This window comes from Pezoporus wallicus, unplaced genomic scaffold (genome assembly GCF_028554395.1).
Source record: "Pezoporus wallicus isolate ANWC-B61680 ecotype Strahan unplaced genomic scaffold, APGP_CSIRO_Pwel_v1 contig_6401, whole genome shotgun sequence".
In the NCBI taxonomy this organism is placed as follows: domain Eukaryota; kingdom Metazoa; phylum Chordata; class Aves; order Psittaciformes; family Psittacidae; genus Pezoporus; species Pezoporus wallicus.
In genome coordinates, this window is record NW_026638608.1 from 977,429 (window position 1) to 1,000,803 (window position 23,375).

At 42.4% G+C, this 23,375-nt stretch overlaps 1 protein-coding gene across 1 annotated transcript; it reads right to left on the reverse strand.

Moving 5' to 3' along the window:
* Window positions 1–5,919: 5,919 nt before the first annotated feature.
* Window positions 5,920–23,375, reverse strand: CRKL (CRK like proto-oncogene, adaptor protein). Its single transcript, XM_057411393.1, has 3 exons — window positions 22,594–23,375; window positions 18,654–19,116; window positions 5,920–9,725 (listed from the first exon to the last, which is right to left on the reverse strand). Exons 1-3 carry the CDS (start codon window positions 22,905–22,907, stop codon window positions 9,591–9,593), a joined length of 912 nt encoding a protein of 303 aa, XP_057267376.1. The 5' UTR covers window positions 22,908–23,375; the 3' UTR covers window positions 5,920–9,590.

Below are 23,375 nucleotides of genomic sequence, written 5' to 3' on the forward strand. Positions count from 1 at the left end.
GAAAACATAACCGTAGTGGGGAAGGAGGGCGGTGCAGGGGGGCAGCGAGACCCCCTGCTTGGGCACCGGGGTCACCTCCCCACGGGCTCCTGGGGTCCCCGGACATCCATCCCTAACCCGTGGCTGAGCTGGGTGCGCTCCGGGAGGAGAGGCCTTGCTGGGGGTTCCTCCCGGCACCCCGAGGAGGAGGAGGACGGAGCTGGGCGCTGCACAGGCAGTGGCACAGTGCCACCCAGTGACTGCGTGTGACCTGCGAGGGGACAGCTGGGGCAGCCTGCAGGGCTTTGCTGCCAAGGTTCTGCGGCCCGGGAGGGTGTCCCAGAGTGATGGAGAATGCGGGAGCACCCCAGGCTGGGCCGCGTTGTGATTAACGCGTGCGAGGGGCGCAGCTCCCGCGGCGCGTCTGGAGCCAGGGTTTGCGGGATCGGTCTTGCCTGGGTGCTGACGGAGGCTGCGTCTGGGGCAAGTCAGGGCTGAAGCCGTTCATGTTTGGGGAGGGACCCTGGCGGCAAAGCGAGTGGAGGAGGAGGGGGTTACCCAGTGCGAGCCGCTCGCCATGGGGAGGATGTGTCTGCATTGGAACGTGCAAGGGGGCTCCTGGGGCCCTGGGACCAGTCCCGGGGAGATGGGGCTGCCTTGGAGCTGCTCAGTCTCTGCCAGGCTGGAGCTGGACCAGAAGGAACCCCTCCTTGTGTCAAGGTGTCTTGGCGTTAGGTGGCAGCCGTGTGTGGTGTCTTTCCGACTTGCACCCCAAGGTTAATGCGGGACCTTTCCTCCTTTCTGCCCAAACCCTGCCTACATTCCTCACTGGGTCGATACCTGCGTCAGGTTCTCAGGCTATAGCAAGCATCAACAAGTAGCTTGAATGGTGGAGAAAGGGAAAGGAGCCAGGTACAGTGGGGTGCGGTGTCAGCAGCTCCCGAGGTGGGTCCCTGCGCTGTAAATCACTGCCCCAGCACTGCCCTGACACGTTTCCAGCAGGGACTCTCTCTTGGAGGAGGCACAGACTGTGGTTCTATTCCAGGTGATGACTAGAGCCCACAGAGCATTTGGCAGCAGGGAGGGGTGTTAAACCAGCCTGTTCTTCTCCAGGTACATCACCTCCTCCCTCTCCCCTTTGTTCCCTGGCTGTTTCAGTGCTGCACTGCCACTGGGCTGCAGGACTGCAGTGTGAAATCAGAGCAGTGCAGTGGGGGAGGCCTGATGGATGAAAGCCCCACATCCTTACTGCCCTGTGCACACTTTCTGTTCCTAGGTTGCTCTCCAGTGTGTCTTTATTTTTGCCTGTTCAAATTTAGGCCAGCATTGATGCCACAAACACGGCTGTGGAGAACTGTGGCTACCATTGTTGCGCAGCACAAACTGTGGCTAGAAACCCAACACCATACCCCTCTGGCTGGAGAGCTGTTGCCATCCCATCACCTTACCTCTGCCTCTATTAGATGGTCACTTGTGATGGTGAAGGTGGGTCCCTCGTACAGGCAGGAGCTGCTGTGGAGTACTGGAAGTAACCTTTTTGTTGCTACTGGGATACATCCTGTCGTTTGGGATGATTTCCAATAGTGCTGATACCCTGCGGCGTTGGTCAGGCCTGTGACAGCCCATTCAGCAGAATCCCAATTTTAGCCTTTCCATTTCTGGCTCACCCTGATGTGCCTGATGTCCAAGCCAAGATGCTATTTCTTGCAAGGAAATTATCTTTGTTAATTTTAGATCTCATTCCCCAAAGTGCTGCATAACCACAGCTATTCCAGGTAGTCATGGGCAGCGGGAAGTATTTGATCGTTGAGGGATATGGCTCTTTCTTGCAGTAAGATGACCACATCTGATGGATTACATTTCCTTTGTCCAGTGCAGGGCTTTAAGGCTCAGCAGGAAGCCAGCCCCATGCTGTGTGGGTATCAGCCATCACTGCAGACTCGGAGCCAGATCACCAGCTGCGATACCTGGAAAGAGAAAAGCTGTTTCTCTTCAAGGTCAGTGGATTAATGATATCACTGGTCACAGCATGAGGGCAAAAAGCAGCCAGTCCAAGATTACAGACATGGATTCAGCATGTAGAAGTCTCAGAGTCCCGGAAGTCCATCATAATCCAGATCACGTTAGTAAAGTAACATGAAGTATATTTGATAGAGTGGCATTAGGGTCTAGAAACACATGGGGTGGTTACTTCCCAGTAATGAGAAATGGGCAAGTTTAATTCTTATGTTTCTAATGGCAAGTTCAGGATAGTGCCAGTGTGCTCTGAGATCTGGCTGCCTTCGTCACTTTGTCAGGAGCAATCCCGGGGCCTTGTTGCCTGGTTTGGCTGCCGAGCGGTGATGGGCTGAGCAGGAGTCAAGTGCCAAGAGCTGTAAACCAGCTCCTGTTGTTCACTGATGTCAGCCCCTTCTGTCCTTTCAAAGAGCATCCTCTCCTCTGCCTCAGCTCTCCCTTCAGTCAGTTGGGTCTCGGGTGCAGGGTAGGCCAGGGAAGGCAAAGGAGCAGGTCCAGCGCTGCCTTCCTGCCCCACCACCCTCTGCTATGGCAGCAAGAGCTCTTTTTGCCCCTGGGCCTGGAGAGGATTCCTTAGATAGCGCAGGTTGGGAAGCACAGTGCAGTGGAGGGGTGTTAGCAGTGCCTGTGATCCACACTTTTCTGTTGGGCTTTAATGCTTGATTTCTAGACCCAGCGCAAGATCGCAAGTGAAGGATTTTTCAGCGCTGACTTTCAGCTGCCCTTGTTGGACCAGCCAGGATGTACAGAGCAGGAGTCGGTTCCCTGCGGATACCCCAGATTTAGCTCTGATCCCGATTGTCTGGTGCGCCAGCGGCGGGTTAGACTGATAACTCGTGCAGGGAGGGTTCTGGTTACAAAATGCCTGGAATGAAGCAAGCAGGTGCTGGGAAGGTTATCTGAGGAGAGCGCTGCCTTCATTCTCTGCATCTCTCGTTCCCCTGCCTGCCTTGGGAGCAGCATGGAGGGCATCTTCTGCAGGTGAGGCTGTGTCTGCACTTGAGGGCTGCTGTCTCCTCATGGTTAGCAGCCATCACACCACCGAGTAGGGGCAGTAGCTCAGCTTTTAGCTCCCAAAGGTGGTGCTAGTCCGAGGCAGGAGCCCCTGTGAAGCGGAGATGTGTCCATGTCACAGTGGTGAGTGCTGGGCTGTCTGGCTGCTCCGGTGCAGGGTGGTCCACTGGGAGCAGTGTGTTGATAACCTGACTCCAGGTGGGCACACAACAGTCTCTTGGTGACTTACAATAACTGGCGCAGCTTTGGCTGTGTGCAAGCTCTTGGAGCTCAAGTTTCGGAGCAGGAGGCTCGCTTTGGGACAGCTGTGATCGGTTTCTTCCCCTGCTGCCTGCCAGTCCCTGGTGCATTCACAGTCCTGCTGCAGGAGGGCTCAGCTGTTTGCACAGTGATGCCACAGTTCGCAGCTTGGGGTATTAAGGTAACCTGAAATTGGAACTGCTTTACCTTACCACTCTGAGCTGTGACTTGTGGCTTAACAGCTGCTGTAGAGCAGCTGATCTGCCCTCTAAAAAAAGGCAGAGGGGACAGTGTAGGGGACAGAACCCGCTACAGCTGCCCCAAGGTGAGCTGTCCCTGCCACTGGGTACAAACCTGGAGGTCTTTCCTGCGTGCACAACTCACACTATTGTAAATCATGTCCGAAATTACAAGGAAAAGTGTTCTCTTTCTTTGGCAGCATTTATTTGAGTGTATTTAAGCCTGTTTCCTACTGGTATAAGCTCAAACAGGGATACTGCTGGTTGAATCTAAAGGGGTGGTTGTTATTGCACTGGTTTAGAAATAAAACCTTTTAATTACATGAGACAAACATGTAAACCCAGCTGGTCCCAGGGTGAGGTAGAAATTAAAGCTTACTCTGCCTGTTGTCGGAGTGACGTAGCTGAAGGAGTTCAGATTTAGATCAGTGAAGCCTGTGTGCGGGTAAGCCAGAAACAAACCCAGCCCCAGAGCCTGCCTGCTTCTTGTTACCGTGGGCTTTGTACTGAGTAAACGTGGCTGTCGCTGGAGTACAAAACCTGAGTCCTGACTGCAGCGAGGGGAGAGCAGCACCAGGGAAGAAAGGGAGTGTTGAGCAGTGGTCCCCAGCTGGGAAATTACCTGGAAGTCAGTGCCAGGGGAAGGAAGCTGGAGAGGGAGGATAGAGCCAGTGCTGGTGATGGACACCGTGCACTGCTGGGGCTTTGTGCAGGGGTGGGCAGGAGCTGCATGTTAAAATACAGACAGCTCAGTGTCCCTGCAGCCCACTGCAGCTGTGGAACATGGAATAATGATAACTGCCATGTGCCATGGTAAAGCACGTGAGCAGCCTGTCAAAAGGAGTCGTTGCTAAACTTGCAGTGAAGTAAGGGAATGTAGACTGTTGCAGCCTCACATCAATGTGAAGCGGTGCAGCTTTGTATTTGGTGACACCGGATGTATTTGAGGTACAAATAAGATTCGTCCATACAGAAGTATTTTAAACTTCCCCCAAGCCCCTGGCTGTGAAATCACTTCATCTCCCAGTGTGTGTAGGTGCTACAGTTTAGTGTCTGAGAAGCCTGGATGTTACCAGAACAAGTAATCTTGCCCCAAACAGAGGGGTGGTATTTAGCCGGTAGGAAGCATATGTCTGGTGTAGCTGTGGACGTCTGATTTTGCTGTTAATAGTAAAGCAGGAGCTTCTGTAGGCAGCATGAGAAGCAGCTGCAGCAGTGGGGTAGTGCTTCTGCTGGCAAACTGAAGGTTTCCAGAGTACTCTGAAATGGGATATGGTGCCTCCTGCATGCACCTTACCTGTTCTTGCTCAAGTATTTGAAATACTACTGGTTTCCTGAACTGCACCCCACAAACGTGAGCATCTGATGGTAAGACATTATGCAGAGTTGGCTGTGAACGTTTATTAACATCCGATGGAAATCGGTACTCCAGAGAAGACAGGCACCAGGCTGTGAACATACCTACGGAGTCCAGGGAAACCACACAAGCTTTTTAGACTTCTCCTTCGCAGCAGTTGAGCTTCTGATGTTCCTCTGAAGTTTCTCTGCTCCATGAGATCAGCTCAAGTTTTAACACACTGTTAATGAACTGAATGGTCCCAAATACTTAAAAAAACCACCCAAACCCCTTATGTTCTAGTTAGTGCTGTTCTTGATCTGGATTGTAAAAAGGCAAAATGACCTCCTGGTTTTTACTTGCAAAAGCAGGTATTTTTGACTTCTTATACTGCCACCTTTCACCAGTGGCTGCCATGCCAGCCATTCCCCCTCCAGAACCTGCACCGATTACACCTTATGAAACAATAAGCTAGTTCAAACCATACACATAACACGGTCATTCTTACAAGCAGAGTCAAGGGTATCACAGTAAAAAGGTCATGATTTCTACAGAGACCTTTGGAAACCTCAGCAAAACAGCAGCATTAAACAGAGTGAGAGGAGGAGCACTGAAGAGTCGGGTGTGAGGGAGGAAGAGCCAGCAGTAATCTGTATAACCAGAGATGCATCTCTTGCAGGTGAGCCTCCGGAGCAGAGCAGCATAGTCAGAGAAGAGGCACGACGATGGAACCAGGAGAGCAGCATTCAGCCCGGCACCAGCCTTTTCTCCTGCTTAATTCTTCCTTTGCTTCTGGGAAACTTCTGTTGGAGCGCTCATTCACACACCAAACAGGGCATCCTAGTGACAGAGTCAGGACCTGAACACTCCGCTGACAGTGTCAAGGTTTTAAGACTAAAGACAACAAATAATACTGTAAGTGGAGGCAGATTTTATTTGGACTGTACAAACAGGGCACTGGGGGGAAAAGAACCCCAAACAAAACAAAAAAAAAAACCCAAAACCCAAACAGTGGCTTAATGTTGGGACCAGTTCTATGAAATAAGTGGGGTAAGAAATTAAAAAGGCACTAATCTTAAGAAAAGACACTCCATATCTTCTAAGAATATAATTCATTTAATACTGTTAATCTTATAGCACAAAAAATAAAACACGCTATGATCCCCAAAATAAACTTTAAAAGCTTACACTTAATATTATTGCCTGAAGATCATGGTCTTTAATTTACATATTGTGTTTTAAAGTTTACACAGTGAAGACTGTCTCAAATACAAGGCCACCTTTCCCACTGCAGTAACTGTATCCTTGTCCCAAACCACACTTTCATTTAACGCAAGTAAACAGAAAATGACAGCTATACAAGAATGCTTCCACTGGTCCCAAAGGCAGTCTTTTAGGCAGGTCTCGCTTTCAAATGCAGGTATTGAGGAAAATGCTTGAAAACTTGACTAGAAAACAAAGGCAGCCCACTCGTTCCCAGGATGTTAATACAATATAAAAAATTACTTTACAGGCACATGAAATGGCACAAAGAATGCTGTTTTTCCCTTTACAAAAATAACGCCCAGGCTCTTCAGAGCCCCAGCCCAAACAGGATATTCCCTTCTGTTTATTCTTTCCCAATTTGTAAACAATCATGAATTAAATTAGCGCTTATCCAGTGATGGACACTGATTAAAACAGTTTCCATTTAAACTTTCAGACTGGTCAGAGACTTCAATGTCTATATACACATGTACACAACAGGAGGAAGTCAAACAGTAGGTCTTTCGTGAGAGTTAACTATTGTGGCACCAGGTAATTAAACCAGCTCCTAGTTCAAAAGCAAGAACAACTTTAATGGTGCACAGATTGAAGCCATCACTTGTAGGCTCTCATGCTTCATATTATGTATACCTTACATGCCCGAGGTACATTTACACTGATAGTTATCACTCCAATTTCAGAGGCTTCATAAAGCAACAGACAACACACGTGTAAGCAAGCAACGAGCGATTGAGAATCCAGAGTCCTTCAGAGAGAAACACACACTGATCAAATGCAGTCTTTATATGAAAATACTTGTCTTATAGTAAAATAGCAAAGACACGGTTTGAAGCAAGGTTACAATCAGCTTAGGGTGGTCCGTATGCTACATTTAAACCGCATTTAACACACCTGAACCACACCGTTGCTACTCAGAGAAACACTGTTCATCCCTGGCCTAAAACCAGGGTCACAAGACGTTTAAGAACTCTTGTCTTTGCATCAGATACCACTACACGCAAGTTTTGCATAGTTTTGAAGGCAAAATATTTTGCTTTTCCGCAGTATCAGAACATAATTAAATATAAACCAATGCACCAATGTTCCAAGTGTATACCTTATTCAATGAGGGATGAGTTACAATGTTCATTTCAGTGAAAAAAATCAGGTTAAAAGCCGTGTTCAAGATCTCAAATCTCACAGTATTTATTTGCCATGCAAAGGAAGAATTCTACAATCAGTCTTCTGAAGAGCAGCCTGTAACCAGGTCAGGTCTGAAATAAGATTTCTCTGCAGCAGACTGAGTTTAGTGCAGTTTCTGTATTCAGAAGATGACTTTCAGTAGTACAATCTATGTAGTAAACTTAGGGGTATAGCTGGGGCACAGGAAAAGCATGACCTTCTTTAAGTTGAGAGAGCTGCATAGCTTTTCTTTGCAAGACAAAATGTCAATGCCTATTGTCAAGAATTACTCTTACAGCACCAAATACTTCAGTCAATGCTACTCTACTTCACAGTTAATCTGGTAGTAAGATGCTCTACAAGAACTAGACTGTCAGCCACTTGATCAATACTACGGAAAACAGCTAATAAATGAACAGTGACCTCTTTAAAACCCCGACATTCCAAATGTCTTGTTGCAAATGCCATGTTTGTATTTCTTCAGTGCCTTCCAATTAAGGATCTCATGGCACTTTCACATGAAATAAGAACAACGTGCTTTTATTAGGATCAAGCGACACAAATCAACAAGAAAACATGCTGGAACTTAAGACAACAACTCTTATATAATTTGACATTTATAAGAACTGGGGGGATTCTGTGGGTGTCTGAAGTTTCTCATTTTGCTACAATTGACAGCCTTCAGGAGCTGAAAAATGGGGGCTGCTGTTTTCCTGTCAGCTGCCACAACAGCCACTTCTCCTTAACACGGCTGTCTGAAAGGCAGGTTTGTAGTTGCAGTCTTTGCAGACGTGTATTGTTAATTCAGTGTTCCATTATGTTTAAAAGATCATTCCAGTTCATCTACAAAACACAGTTAAAGGTGGCAGCACAGGGCACCACTATACCTAAGCTTTCTTATCCTGTGCACAGGCTAAGGACAACCTGCATGGCATGAATTGTACTTATTTTGCTATAGCCATATAGTTCCCTACTGCAAGTACAGTTACAGCAGTACAGCTTACATACAGAAAATGGGAAAGAAGCTATACTGGTAACAGACACCTTTGTGGCCTCCTCCAGCCTGAGTTTTAATTTAGCACATGGGGAACCCAGACAGCTGACTCCCATTAACCATTTCCTAGAGGATGCTGGGAGGGTAGGGATGTGGGGCATATATAAACCAGAGCCAACTCACTTAGAAAGGTAAAAAAAAAAAAGATGGCAGCATGCAGAGGACCTGGGATACAAGCAAGGAAAAGAGGGAAGGAAAAAAAGATGATGGAAGCTGCCCTGGAGAAGAAGCACAGCAACATGGAGACACGCTAGGAGAAAAGGTATTGTGTTTGAAAAGGAGCTTTCCATAAGCTGGGGCTGGCATAGCTAGGAAACTTTGGAGAGAGAAGGGAGCCTGCAGAGAAATGGGTATCAAAGGTATAATAAGAGGATTTTATCAGTATTTAGCAAGTTCTCCTGTCTCACTCCTCTCTTACCTCTCTCCACACCATGGCAATCTGATCAATCGATCTACCAAATATAGCTTGGTGATAAGCACTTCTAGTAAGACTACACTTTCAACACTGCAGAAGAGCTGTATGTAGACCAGGTCAAAGTGTTTCCCTTTAAAGCTCGCTTTCTACAGTTAGTGCTTGCAAAAATCAATAGAAATGCATTAAGTATGTCAAAACCAGGTTACAAGTATCAACCCCTCCTAAGTTTCCTTATAAATAAATGCCTCAGCTTCAATGCAGCTCAACCAATGGTTATTTGCATTTAACACACACTGTTTCAGTAAGGTCAACAGCAAGCTTAAGAGTTAACAGAAAAGAGCAGCTTCTAATACAACTGCTTAGAATACATAAGCTTCAATTATTGTCCTTGAAAGAGACCATCATTTAAAATGTACTACCTTAGGACAGGTTCTCTTAAAACTAAGTCTTCTTCAGTCCTAAAATTGCATTTTTGTTGTTGCTTTTTGTTGGACAGTAACACACAAGTTGTATGTTTGATCTAAGGTTAGGGCTCTTCCTACTCAGCAAGCCAGAAAAAGTCTATGGAAGTCTTAACAGGAAAAGTTTCCTTCCTGTTCTTCTCTCCTATATACCAGTTCAGTCTTGTCCAGCTTAAGGCCCAACAGAGTTTTAAAAGTGAAACTAAATTCTGGATGACACAACTATGGTATGAAGGTCAGCAGTGACTTCAGCTGTATGGATTCCAAATGTATACTAAAAGAACTGTCAGACTGCAGCAAGCTGGAAAATGGGCAATGCTAGCAATGTGCCATTAAGTCATCATCCCACCTTGAACAATGCTAATGATAGCCAGGAAATGAAGCAGCAGTGTAAATGGGGCAGAGGGAATCATTCATTCTCCTCGGGGTTTTGAGGGTCAAATATTTTGACATGAGTGAACGGGAAGAGCCCTTTTCGACCATTGACTTCTCCTTCCCACTGACCGTTTATGTTCATCCGTGTAACCTTCACAATGTCTCCAACCTGTAAAATTGAACAAAAGCAGTTATCACCCATGGGAATCTCACCTCTGATTCAAATCAAATGAAGAGGGGAAAAAACAAACACAAGCCCATCATAGGGGGGAAAGAATCCCACTCTCTTCTTGGCATAATGTTCAATTGAAAAGTTACTTTTACTTTGCTAAAACACCAATGTTTTGCTGCTAGACATCATAGTGTCTGGGTTCTCTTTCAGACTCTAAATGTGTATTCACATATTCAGACAAATTATTGAACTACACCTTTTCCTATAGGAAAGCTTCAACTTCCTGCAACAATAAATTTAGCTTAGATACAAATTAACATCACTAAAGCTACCATCAGTAATGAGATGCAACATCCATTCAAAAGAGCACAGCACTCATTCACCATCAACTGGCTTGTTTCAAAGGAAAATTAGTTTTTCAAAGAGAGATTCCTACGGCAAAGAAACCATTAATGGAAGCTCTAGTTCTGGTTATCACAATCTAAGAAGCTTCTGTAATTTCTAAAATAATGGTACGCTTCTGAAGCGGGCATCTCAAAGCTTCTTTTCTCTTAAGAATCACATGCACAGATTCTAACTTTATTTGTTGTTTTCACCTCTACTTCTTGCCAAAGAACTTGAAACACGTCAGGCCTTTCCTACAGTAACTATGTCTCTTCCTATTTGGCAGTGAAAGATGACAAAAGCTAAACTATGATCAAGCAAGAAACATCAGCCCCAATGATAGTAAGTTATACTTTTATCATTGTTCAACGCCTGCATTTAATTTGATTGAAATAATTTACAAAGGAAAACATCCAATTTGACAACAAGTAGCATTTAAGACCAGCTAAATACTCATTTCTCCCTCAGATGTTTCAGAATAGCTGAACATGTATGTGGTCTGTTGCAGCAGCTCTCTAACTTTACACCTCCCTTCCTGTTTACTTAATTTTACTCTGTGTGGTAACTATAGTAAATATTAGAAAAGTGACATTAGCAGCTGAGAACCAATTTCACAAAATGCAGAACCAGCTATGACCAAGAGCCACTGGTTCATCGGTTTCTTCCCCAGATTAGGATCAAGCTCTTTGTAGTTGAGTCTCGGCTTCAAGGCTACTTCTTTAAGTTGCCTTGGTAACTAGCTTTGATCTTATTAAAAGAAAAGCTTGATTTTTGTCCCGCTGCAGTATGTGTAACTGTTTGTCTACACTATCTAACTAGTATTAAAATTTGGAACTGATGCAGACAGTTTAGGAACCTTGGCCAAGGGCCTCAGATTAAAACTCTTCAGGTTAGACCTCGGTATTTTTTTGTTAAAGGAAAACACCCTGAATTTGAAAAAGTGTGCACGCCATTAGCTGATCTGAAGCCTCTTTAAACCAGTTATCATTGCTCCAATAGATATTTTTGGAAGATCACTCAGAAGCAAGAATCCTCAAGTGAAGTTTAAGATACTCTAATAAATTCCTTGTCAGTCACTCAGTGTTACATCTCAAAATAAAACTTCTCAAACTTTGAGACACTTTAGAGTCTTAAATTAGACATTTAAGCAAAACGTGTTACCCCTTTGTTCTTATCTACTACTTGGGTTGTTGGTGTCCCACCTCCCCCCAAGATTCAAGACTGTCACACTTTGAACAACTGTAATCTTGTGCTTTTAAGAGAGGAGAAAACCTCTGAACTCCCTTAAATTCTTGGGATATAACTGAGACTATATTACTTTCTTAAATGGACATCTTTACTTATGTTGTTCCTAAACTCAAGCTGCAGCCAAAATATACTATTAAGTAGTAACACACTGCCCATGATACTTAGCACATACATAGAGCATTAATTTGACTCATTTTCACCTCTTCACAGACTATTGCAGCCTGCTTTGTGTATTTGCTAAAAAAGCACAATCTGTCAGACTTTTCACTGAATAGAAAAGGTTAGAGAAAGCTTTAAATAGCATCAAGATGACCTAAGCAGGAACCTAACAAATGTCTCTTTAGGAAAAGGCTGATAACATCTGTAAATACTCAGTGTTAGGTTGGTAGATTTAAATAAACCTTGAAGACAAATCTAAGTTCCCAGTTTTAAACCCAAATTCAAGAAGATGCAGCCAACATCACCACAGTTAAAACCTATTACGAAACTGCATTTGCATCACACATAAAAATAATCCAGAAAACCCTAAACTGTTGTACTACACTGGATTGAAAACAGGGGCCTGTGTTTTCTGAGAATCCAACAATTTAATTGTGCTCTAGAGATCAATCCATTAATAATTTTGAGGGTCTAGAAAAAGACACCCTTCAGTCTGATTGATTCCTATAATAGGAATAGGTTTGGAAGGCTTGCTGTAAGCCCACTAAAAAAAATACAATTTAAGTCTATTGCATTGCAATAAACTGCCATGTAGATTAACAGTGTAAAATATTCTTTGGACTCCTGGGTGGGCAAAGTTGCTGCAGATCAGAATATGCCACTAAAGAGTGGTAGCTGACAAAAAGTTATGCAAAGGATATTTCCATATGCAGCTGTTGGAATAGTAAATTGATTTACAGTAACTATACTACAAGTGGTGTGAGTGGATTTTTTATGCAAGCTTCTGAATACCCTCTTGTGCTATGTTAAAAAAAAAGCAGTTCCACATAGAAGATAAAACGAAACAAGATTTTTGGAGAAAGAACCTTGATGTCATGATAAAATAATTCATGGATCTTATGTTAAATGTCTACAAGAATCTGGTCAAGTAGTCCCTTTATGCAACTTTTTCCCAAAGTACTAACTAAAAGCAGTATTTGGTAGACACTTTTTAAAGCATCTATAATGTGGTCAGCTGAAGTGTGATCTCCCACTGCAGTTATTTAACATACTATTTGTAATTTTTCAGAGAATGTTTTAAGCCAGTCAGAAGAATTGCCTTACGATTAGGCATAGGACAGAGTCAGGAGACCTGATTCTATTCCCATCTCTGCTACAAACTTTGTGTATGACTCTGGACAGCTCATGGGCCTTACCTATAAATTAGGATAATTCTTCCTGAAGTCTCAGCATCTCTCAGATAAGTTACTTCACTTACAAAGCATGCCAGCATTGCTGGATGGAAGTATCAACTGCTGAAATGAGTAATACTCCTGAAATGCAGCCATTTGGTTCCACCCAAATGATAAAAATCAAAATGTATTTTAGATAGCATCCTTTCATTATGTCCCTGTTGCAGCATGAATTCAAAGCCCGGGGGAAACACAAGCTATGGAATATGCCAGTGAGGAAAGTTACTTCATTCACTCTAGACTCTCCCTTACCTGTCTTTTATTTGAAGCTGATTCATACACTGCTAAAGGTTTCCTGCATGCCATTTTGGTCACACAGTCAACCAATTCAATGTGTTTTACACAGTGATATCCCAACAATTGTATGCTAATAGTTCTATGGCTGATAGAGTTCTGTAGTATAAATTTAAAGAGATAAAAATGCAGTTAACTCTAAATCATCATTATAGCCCACTGGGTCAATAGTTATTGAATACCCCATAAATTCCAGAGAGACGTTTTCTATCTCAGTAATTATCCTGATTAGTATCACAGCTCACTTCTTTGGAAACAGAAGTATTAGTACTAAAACAAGTGTGCAGACCAGCTGCCTGTTCTGGAGAAGAATAAACAAGGATCAACACTAAGAAATTTGTATCCTCAAAAGACACAAAGCTGAGCTATGTAAGAGAGGCAGAGTTCAGACATGCTGCAAACAGGACAAAGTGACACTGAAGTAGTTGGTGCTTTGTGTATTAGAAGATTCAAGAAACCAGCAGGCTGAAAGCACAGCTTAATTATCCCCATGTTGTGTACTGGAAGAAGAGTTGATGCCCAAATTAGAGGATTGAGTAGTTCAGAGGAAAGACCATCAACCATTCTTGAGATAAGAAAGCAAGTCCAAGGGCAGCATAGACATGTTGAAGTCCTAGATGCAATTTAATCTAGTTTCATATAAGAAAGGAGTAAAGATTTCAAGTATACCTAGAATAATTGCCAGAGCTGGGAGTTGCAGCACCACAGAAGTGCTGTAAATGATGGTAGCCTGTCTCCATCTGATTAAGCAGCTGTCATAACTGAACACAATTTGGAGAGCACAAAACTCCACAGACCATCATTCTTGAGCCACACTGAATCTCACTGTTGCACAGGATCTTGTCTAGGTTACCCATGTCACTTTCATTTTCACCCGAAAACAAGCTGGAAACGGTTCTGAGGGTGAATGTATATTTAAATTGAGGCACTCAGCGCTGTCATGACAGGGACTATCAATAACTTGACTGGAAAAGGAATTTGCAAAGATTAAGAGTGCACACAAAATTTTCAAAGTAATTGTCAGTTGTATTTTCAAACGTAGCATGCTGAAAAGTTGGTGCATGTCAGCACAGACACAGGAATCCTGCTGCCAGTGTCACTTTCAATTCAGTAGTTACCAGAACTAAAGCTCCCTGATCAACATCGCACTACACAAGTATAGGCTTGATATTTTGTTTAAATTCTAGACCTTGTGGGTTAGATGCATTTCACAGCATTGTTTAACAGCAATGCTGTTTCCTTGGCTTAAGGAAAGCACAATGCTTGTTGCCTAGTGAGAGTAGCCTAATTTCCTAATTAAGAAAGTTCTACTGCTAGCACATTTTGGCCTACTTGTCTCAAGTTTCTTTTGGAAAGTTAACTGTAACCTAATTGTAACACGCTCAAGAGAAATACTGTAAGTCAGTTATATAATTATGGTGAATTGATACCTATGTCACCAAAACATTTCAGTGACAGGTTAACTGTACTATAAAACATAAATGTGTATGTTTGATACATTATGAACAAATAAACTATTTAATACCTTAAAGCTGGCACAAGTCTAAAGAAAGCCATCATTAGTATAAAACATTTGCTATAAAAATATAGTGAAACTCTTGGTGGGTTTTGTTTTGGTTTTTTTTAATCTTTTAATTCCATAACACTGTCATGTTAAGTCTGGAGATGAACTCTAGGACTACAACTATGGTCTATGACACTTACCACAGCGTCTGCAATATGTTCAAGAACAATTTTTTAAACACATGAGAGACATAAGTCTGGTGGCTGCTGCTGGTCACCCATTTTTCTGTTACACTATTTCATTCCATTTTCTAAGTGAATTTTGAATTTGTTATTCACATCCTGAATCAACCTTGAAACAGTTCACTAATTTTTAAGGGCCTTATCCACCATTAGTCTACCTACTTACTTTGCTGGACAAAGAACATTGCTGTGTAGAAGTTAGTCATCAATCAACTACTTTGGATACAAACACAAGTACCCAACTGCCAAGAGATAAGCTCCTTTAAGGTAAAAACATCCTAGGTCTTAGTCCACTGGGTACTGCATACACATCTTGTGCTGGTTAGAGCATCCGGTTTAAAACAAGGCTTCTTTAGCATACTGTTGTTACCAGACTGGCTGTTAGAACTACAGGTTATTAAATGCTGAGAAACTTCAACATAGGCTTGAGTGCTCTGTATCATAGTAACAGTGCCAAAAAATCTCAGCTTTGAACACAGGATTGCCCTCCTAGTTTTCCCGAAGAAAAGCAGGATTGAATAACACTAGTACATAATCCTGCCATGTAGTGTTCTAGTCCCAGTAAATACAGGATGCAGTATCCCTGTCCTTCATATTCCTTCCTCTAGAGCACCAGAAAGGAAGGAAATTGTTTCTTGACTAAAAGCTCACAAGTAAAGAAACAGATCTGGGTCACTGGCCTGGGGTTTAGTTTTTTGGGTTTTTTTGTTGGTTTGGGTTGGGTGGTTGTTTTTTTGTGGTTTAGTTCAGTTTTTTGTTTGCCCTTTTTATTCTTTTTTTTAAATGCAGTATCCATGAAAATACTACACACGTAGTAAGAAACTTCAGACTTTCACCATCTCATTAAAAATATTATATCTGAACTGGCAAGGTAACTGATTCAACTGACAACAGTGTATGTAAATCTTAGAAATACATACAATTTATCATAGGCTTAATTATTCACTGGTTCAGGGAGATGCTCAAAGTTGTATGTGTGCCAACTGCATGCTTTGAGGTAGCAGCTATACTTAAAACTTTCATTTTAGCCTATTAACAGAATACTGTTTTTTTTTATTTTAGAGAATAAAAGTAGAGCATATAATGCAGTAGGACCAAGGCAACATTCAGACCTTAGTCACTTCAATAATACCACTATGAATGCTAAATAATTTGAACCCAGCAAGATCCAAATTGTAATAAACGCTGTATTAACCATCATCCTTACAGGAACAATATTGTAGTTAAATGTCACATTTTAAGTATTATTTAAAAGCTAAGCACTCCATCATCATCCAACTAGACTGACTTTGTTTCCAGATTTTCAGTAGGATATTCACTTGTTTTACAAATTACATTTTTCATGTGAGAAACTCTTAAAAAATAATTATGCCTCCCTTACAAAACAAATTTCTCTATAAGAGGCTATGAATCTTTACCTTTGCTTAAGGAAAGCTTCTGACAACTTATGTAAACAGTAGCATACAACAGAAAAACTGGACTTGCAAGCAGAGAGGTTGTCCCATTTTCAAGCTGAACCCAAGAGGATGACATCCCTCCACTTAAAAGGAAGTCAAGCAGATTACTATGCAATAGCTTTATTTACTCCAGATGGTATTCTCTTCCTTTTAAGTACTGTGTGCTGACCACACAAAGCTAGAGCCAGCAAAAAGATACTCTGTTCATATAATTTTATCAGTTTAAATGAGATTACACAATTGGGCACTGTATAATTATACTAACAAGGTGTTCTACCTGTACAAGCTGAACTGCAATTCAGAGTACACCTATACTAAGGTGGAGTACTGTCAAATACTGTTACTCTGAAACAACACCAATCACTTTCTTCCCCCAAACATTCCCATAACTTGTTGTTTCTCTACTACTAGCTACTTTCAGTGGTCTTACAAAATAGAAGATTCAAATGGTCCAGATTTAGGGGCACATAAATCCCTGACAAGGTTGGGATTAAATACTTCCTCAGGGCCCAGCAGGTTTTAGGTAATCTGAAAGAAGATCAGGAAAAAAAGGTGGATTTTTTTTTTCCCTCTCTAAGAGTAGTCTATGTGACAAATATTGCTCTGAGTCTGCTTAAGTTCCCTATGCATGGATAGATATGAAGAAGCTGTAATCAGTGATTTTAATAAAAACGTAGATCAGTTCCCAGAATTCTGCTTATGAAGCCTCTTTGGAAGCCACAGTGTGGCTAAGATGCGCTTGCAAAGAAAACAGACTACATAGGAAGACAAAATATGCCAGTGACAGGAGGCAAACACATGAGGCAATACATGATTGGAATTCAGGGAAAGAGAAGCATCTCTCAAACAAACAGCAATTTGAAGGCTCAAAATAATTCAAACCTTGATGCTGGTCAGAAAATTAATACTGCTGGTATGCTAGAGTACCTAAAATGACTGTATTTACAGAAAAATTTATTTGTGAAGGACAGACTTCCAGGTGGTTCCGCTACCCTGCGGCAAAGCAAGTTCCCTGAAGTAATACCATGCCACATTGGTAACATAACAAGATCAGTTGCTTGCCTTGCTTTCTTTACAGAAGCATAAGCAGTTTTGTCAGGAAACTTCTGACAGTGAATTTACACTTTGCTCTATGATAATTTTCACACGCTGCTTGCAAATAACAGGCTGCTAAATTTCATAAGACTTTAGGAAAATCCAGTGATACATATTTAACTTTTAACCCAGTAAGAGTAATTGTCTGTAGAGGCTTTACAAATATAAGAGGAAAACACTTAGTGCAAGTATTATGAATAACTGGAAGTCACAAATACAACCTTTCAAGTCTCAGCCAACAGTATCAGTTTTAGGTAACAAACAGCTTTAGCTTGCAAAGTAATTGAGCAAAAGCTACAGGAAAAATTCAGAAGTATTTTTAAAACCACTATTATTTACTTGCTAAAATGCTGTTGCTTCCTTTGCTTGTTTCCTTGCATTTGATCCTTGAAGCACTGTAGCAAGCTCAAATGTCACCTTTTGAGACAAGTGCTTTTTCCAGGTTCATTTTTGAACTGTGGGTTAATGAGCCTTCAGTATAATATAAACCCAGTTTTCCAGATATAGCTTTAAAAACTTCTTCCAATCCATCATTCATACAAGTTAAACTAGAATTGTAATATGAATTCTTTACCATTTAAAGAATAGAGCTCTAAAGTCTTAAAAGACATCCCTAAATTAAAAATAAATACATAAATAGAATGCTTTGGCAAGTACAGGAACTTATTAAAGGTTCAGAGGCTACACTGCAGCCTTTCATCCAACCCTCTCACCCCCAGTTTAGGTCTTAAGGTTTCTTAAATCCCACTTTCAAAACCAAAGTAAAAGAGACTAGATTATTTGATACATTTCTGCCCAGATTCCAGCTCTCAGCTCCGGGTATCTCTCAAGTTCATACCACATTACAGATTACAATTATCAGCAATCCTTACTTTTCTCTGAAGGATGCCACTACTTCCAGTTCTCAACCTGCAATGTTGCAATGATTAAGGAAACACCTCTTTTGCTCACCAAGATTAGGTGGACAAGCAAAGTCATCCTCTCACTAGCACTTGCTTTCACAGCAGGATGTGCAATACCTAATAGCAGTCAGGATTATACCACTCTGCTACCCTTGTAAAATATATGCACCATTAAAGAGAGGGTAAATACAGGTTCTGAAGTAACTTGGTCACTTTTCTCAAAGGAAGTGGTATAGATGAAGCAATTTTGTGGGTCTTTCTTCAGAATGTACTCTAACTTCTCAGTCCCTTGACATAGGTAAGCAAACCCCATATGAAGTCATCCACACCAACTTTGCTACTAATGGTTTTTAGTTTCTTATTTTACAGAACAATTGAAAACCATGAGACTTGAGAGGAAAAACTTACCTCTAATGCCAGCGCAGTCTTGTCATAAGCACAAGGTACTCTCTTTTGGATAGCTTTGGCATAGACTGGTCCATTCTGTGTTAATGGCAGGGGATTGATCACTGCTCCAGGTGTACTGGGTACTGATGGAAGGGGAGTTGCAGTTTGAGGCTGAGCATAAGCATGGGCAGGTTCTGGAATACCGTAACTGTTGGAATTCCTGTTTCCATGCTTTGCATGAGAAGATCTGACTAGCTTTTCTACATAAGGAACAGGAATCATCCCAATCCGACCATCCTTGTTTCTGGCACTCCACCACTGTTCTTCTGGCTTCTCTACAATCACCAATATCTCACCCTTTTTAAATGGAAGATCCTCAGCATCATTGCCAGGAAAGTCATAGAGAGTCCGAACATACTCCACATTTTCTTCTGCAGTGGACATAGCAGGGGCAGATCCAGATCCCATTGGTGGACTTGGATACCTAAGTTTAAAAAAGATTTGGTATAAGCAATAGCTATTGTTTATTTCCACTAACAAAGCTAAGCACCAGTTTTACAGAAGGAACACCAATTAGAGGAGATCACTTACTCAGCTTTGTAAAAGAAGTATTGGCTTGGTAACACTGTGAGACATTTCATGAGTAACTCATGCTCTCAAGTAATTACTTAAGTACCCAGTGAGCCAATAAAAATCTAACATGGCTGCAGAAAATGGGGAGAAATAATTGGAAACCTTTATCCTTGTGTTTTGTATTGTTGTGAGGATCTTGGGGCAAAATAAAATCTATAGCTTAAGTTGCAAGAGTCATGATGCACAAAACCAAGTTAAAATTATTTAGGTGACTTCGGGTGGAAGTGCTCTTGGGGAGCTAAATAATCCTCTTCAGTTCATCACATCTACGTTTTTAACTTCAACACCTATTTCTAAAGAATTTGGTGACCCCAAATGCTAGACTTGAGGGAACACAGCAGGAAAGAGAACCAAAGTAAGAGGAGGTTTTTCTAACTCAGAGTTTTCTAACACAAATTTAGGAGTCCAATGTTGTCTTTCTAATTGGTAGTACAGTATTTTTCTAACTAAATCCTTCTACTTGCATGCAGAATTTTTGGGACAGCCAGTGAAATTTATACTGAAAACTCCTTTCTTTAAGAAAGGAGATAGGCAGATGCTGTGCTTTTAGGAGACACTTTCTCCTTCTTTTCTGGAAAGTAACATGGAATTAAGCTCCCTAATCTTATTTTAACAACTTTAACTCTCAAAGGGTTGTTATAATACAGAAGAAAAATTATTAGTTTCAAAGTACTGATCTTTTCTGCATATTTAAAGAGCTAATAACCTGAAAGTGGTATCTTCATAAAAAAAAGAGTATGAAATACTTGCATCCACTGGTAAGAATGGAGTAAGAAATGAAAAAGCTAACCATACAGGAATACTCTTTTGCCTTATTAACCATAATATTGCTTTTAATTTACTCACATCACTGTTTAATACTATGTCCATCCTCTGTCAAATACAGTAATTTTGTTGTCTGAGGTAATGTATAAGATTGTTCATTACATGAGACTATCTTCTCTGTGATTTTCATCATAGATTATGTATATTTTATTCAAAACAGCTGTCAGAAATCTTAACATATATAGGCCATTGCAGATACTTATTGTTTAAGCTACAACAGCAAGGATACATTCCATTAGCCTACTTCAATTCTCTTCTGCTATTTGCAAAATAAGATGGAAATCAAATTCCTGTGTGTTTTGCAAGATATGCCAAAAGCACTATACAAAAATATATGCTTCTTTCAAACACCCTGTTGCAGCCAAAGCCAGGAGAGGGAACCCTTTAGAGAGCAGTCACGCCATTAATTGAGCTCAGGAACATCTGCAATGATGGTCAGAGCTTGCTACTGACACAAAACAAATGGAAAGCGTAAACTAGTCAGTTTTCAACTGCTTACAAGTTTAAAATGTCATCTCTGAGAGCTAAATGTGTTGTATGGCTATATACAACAAACTACTTAAACCTACCATGAAAACCACTCTTCATACTGCACTTTATGAAATTAAAAAGAATCAACCGCATTCAAAAGCATAAAGCACCTGAGCACAATGTTACCCTGAAAATGCCAGAGAAATAAGAATTGGCAATAAGAGCTCTTAAGCACATACCTGGCCACCCCTATTCTAATCTAGTCCACTAGCTAAAAATAAATAAATCAAGAAATGCTATCTGTCATCCTCCCTCCTGCAACAGGAAGTCTCCTTCAAGCAAAATTTCAAACCATCAACCATGTCACTGATTTTTCTAAAAGAATTTAGAACAAAAATCATGCTAAGGAAAACCACCTAGTCAGTCCCATTTCTCACTTTACAATAAAGCTCATCAGCTCACAGCAGGCGAGGTCCCATCTGTCTCTGTATGCTGAGAGAACAAAATGCAATCAAAACCCTGAAAATAAGGTGGTACTAAAATGTTCACAAAATGTTTCACACCAGACTCCTAACAAATACCAAGTGAGCAAGTGGAATCAGCAAAGTTTAAGTATTTTGAGAAAGTCGAGTCAGTCATTGCCACAAATGATTAAGTTTTTAGATCCAGAAAGGCACAAAAGCATCCAGGTTAAGGAAAACAAAGATAAGCATAAAGATTGCTTTAGTGTAGACTCTTTTCCTCGGAACTATCCAGATTTAAGCTTACACGTAACACTGGGCAGCTCCATTTAAGCATTCCTATAATGGTGAAAATTTTTCCCTTCACCCTAACCATCTCTCTAGCCACAGCACAGTCACTACCTAGAAGACTTCTCAGCAACTTTGAGCGTTCCTGATGCTAGTGCTTTCTTGTCACATCCCTTCCATCACCCCACAGCTTTACAGAAGATTTTTTTTTGACCGTTTGACAAGCTTCTGATTGTCATTACAAACTCGCCTATGCCAAAGTTAAATCGTGACTATAAGCCTCAAAGTTACTCTTCCCCCCTAAGAACCTGCTAATCCACAAGCCAGTTTTATTTTAAAATGCAGAATTTAAAAGCAAACCAATCTGAATTGCTTGTCTAATGCACTGCTGCTTTTCAGGCTTTTATTGCACTTAATTCTATCCAGGAAGCCCAAAAGCTTTGAAATAAGATACTGGGAAAGGCTTTATTAATTAAAAGCAAGGAATATGTTCTAGAGTTCTTGATAAGCAGTTTACTGATGGCAAGTTGCAGGTATGTCCCATGCGGGAACAAGACAAAGAATGAGATCATAGCCAAGTCACATTTTCCCATCCTCCTACAATAACATTTCTCAATGTAGTGCAGAGTGAGTATGCAGATACAGATGAACAGTGCTGTAATCAAACTATGAGAAATAATGGTTTACATTTTTTGGGGGTGGAAATGCCACTCGAAGTTTGGGAAATTCTGTCCTAGAATATATTAATGCTGATTTAACAGTGTGAAACAGTCTAATCACATAAAGGCCTGTTCTATTGTAATCATTATGAATGTAGAGACAGACAGCAACTTAAGCTCAGAGGCTGTACTTCAATCACTGAGACTTGTGAACCAGCTTCTCGGCCATCATCGGAACAGGACAATACCAGAAGAAAGAGTTGACACAATGCACGACCACACCCTCTTTCAAGGCTATTACAGCCAGAGGTAGAGATAGATGCACATGGTACCTTTCCATATGCCTGCACACACGGTAAGTGTACTATATGTATATAACGCCAATGCATTGTACAGATGATGTGATTGAAACAGCAATGTACAATGGTCATCGAGATCCAGAGTGCAAATAAGGACCACTTAGAAACAGCTTCAAACAAGAGCCATAAACAAATGGTTTCCTTCGTACATATAGCATGGCCCTACATTCAGTGCTATATGATGCTGGGGCTATTAGACTGGACTAAGACAGCCACCTCCTTGTGTCCTTGGCAGGGGGTGGGGCGAAGGGGGCATGGTACTCACCTGGGCGCAGGCTCGATGAGGGTGGTGGTGTCCAGGTAGTGGATCTTGTAGAACTCCAGCAGGGCGGGCAGGTGCTCAAACTCCTGGTCGCCGATCTTAAAGCGGCGGTTAGGCAAGGAGTTAATGATGTAGTGGGAAACCCGGGAGTTCTCGGACACCGAGAGCACATAGTCCCCTGGGCAGGTGGACGAGTCCCGCACTAGGAACATGCCGTGCCGCTGCCCTTGTAACCGCGTCTGCGCCTCCGCCCGAGACACCGGGCCCACGTACCAGCTGGAGCGGTCCGACGAATCGAAACGAGCGGCAGAGGACATGGCTCCGGGCGGGGAAGGGACACGGGGAAAGGAAGGTGAAGAGCCCGAAGGCCCAAGCGGAGGAAGAGATCCCGAGAAGGGAAGGCCTGGACAAGGAGGCCTGGAAGGCGGACGGGCTGGGGACTAGGAGGAAGCGGCTAGTGCCCAGCCCAGAAGATAGGAAGCCCAAGGAAAGGGGGATAAGAGAGAAAGAAGCCCCGTGCTTCTGGAGGCGAAGGACCGAGGAGCGGCTGGGGTGGGGCTGGCCAGACGCGGCGGTCAGGGCCCCCGAGTCTCCCTCAGCGGCGGGGTGTGCAGGGCATCCTTCCCGCCTCTCTCTCAGGCCTGCGGCGGGCCCGGCTGGGCGGGTGGCGAAGATCAGCGGCGGCTGACAAGGACGGGCGGCCCGAGAAGGTGGCGAGAGCAGCCTGCTACGGTGCCTCAGCGCCAGAGCCGGGCGGGAGCGTCGTGCTCCCGGTTTCTTCTCTC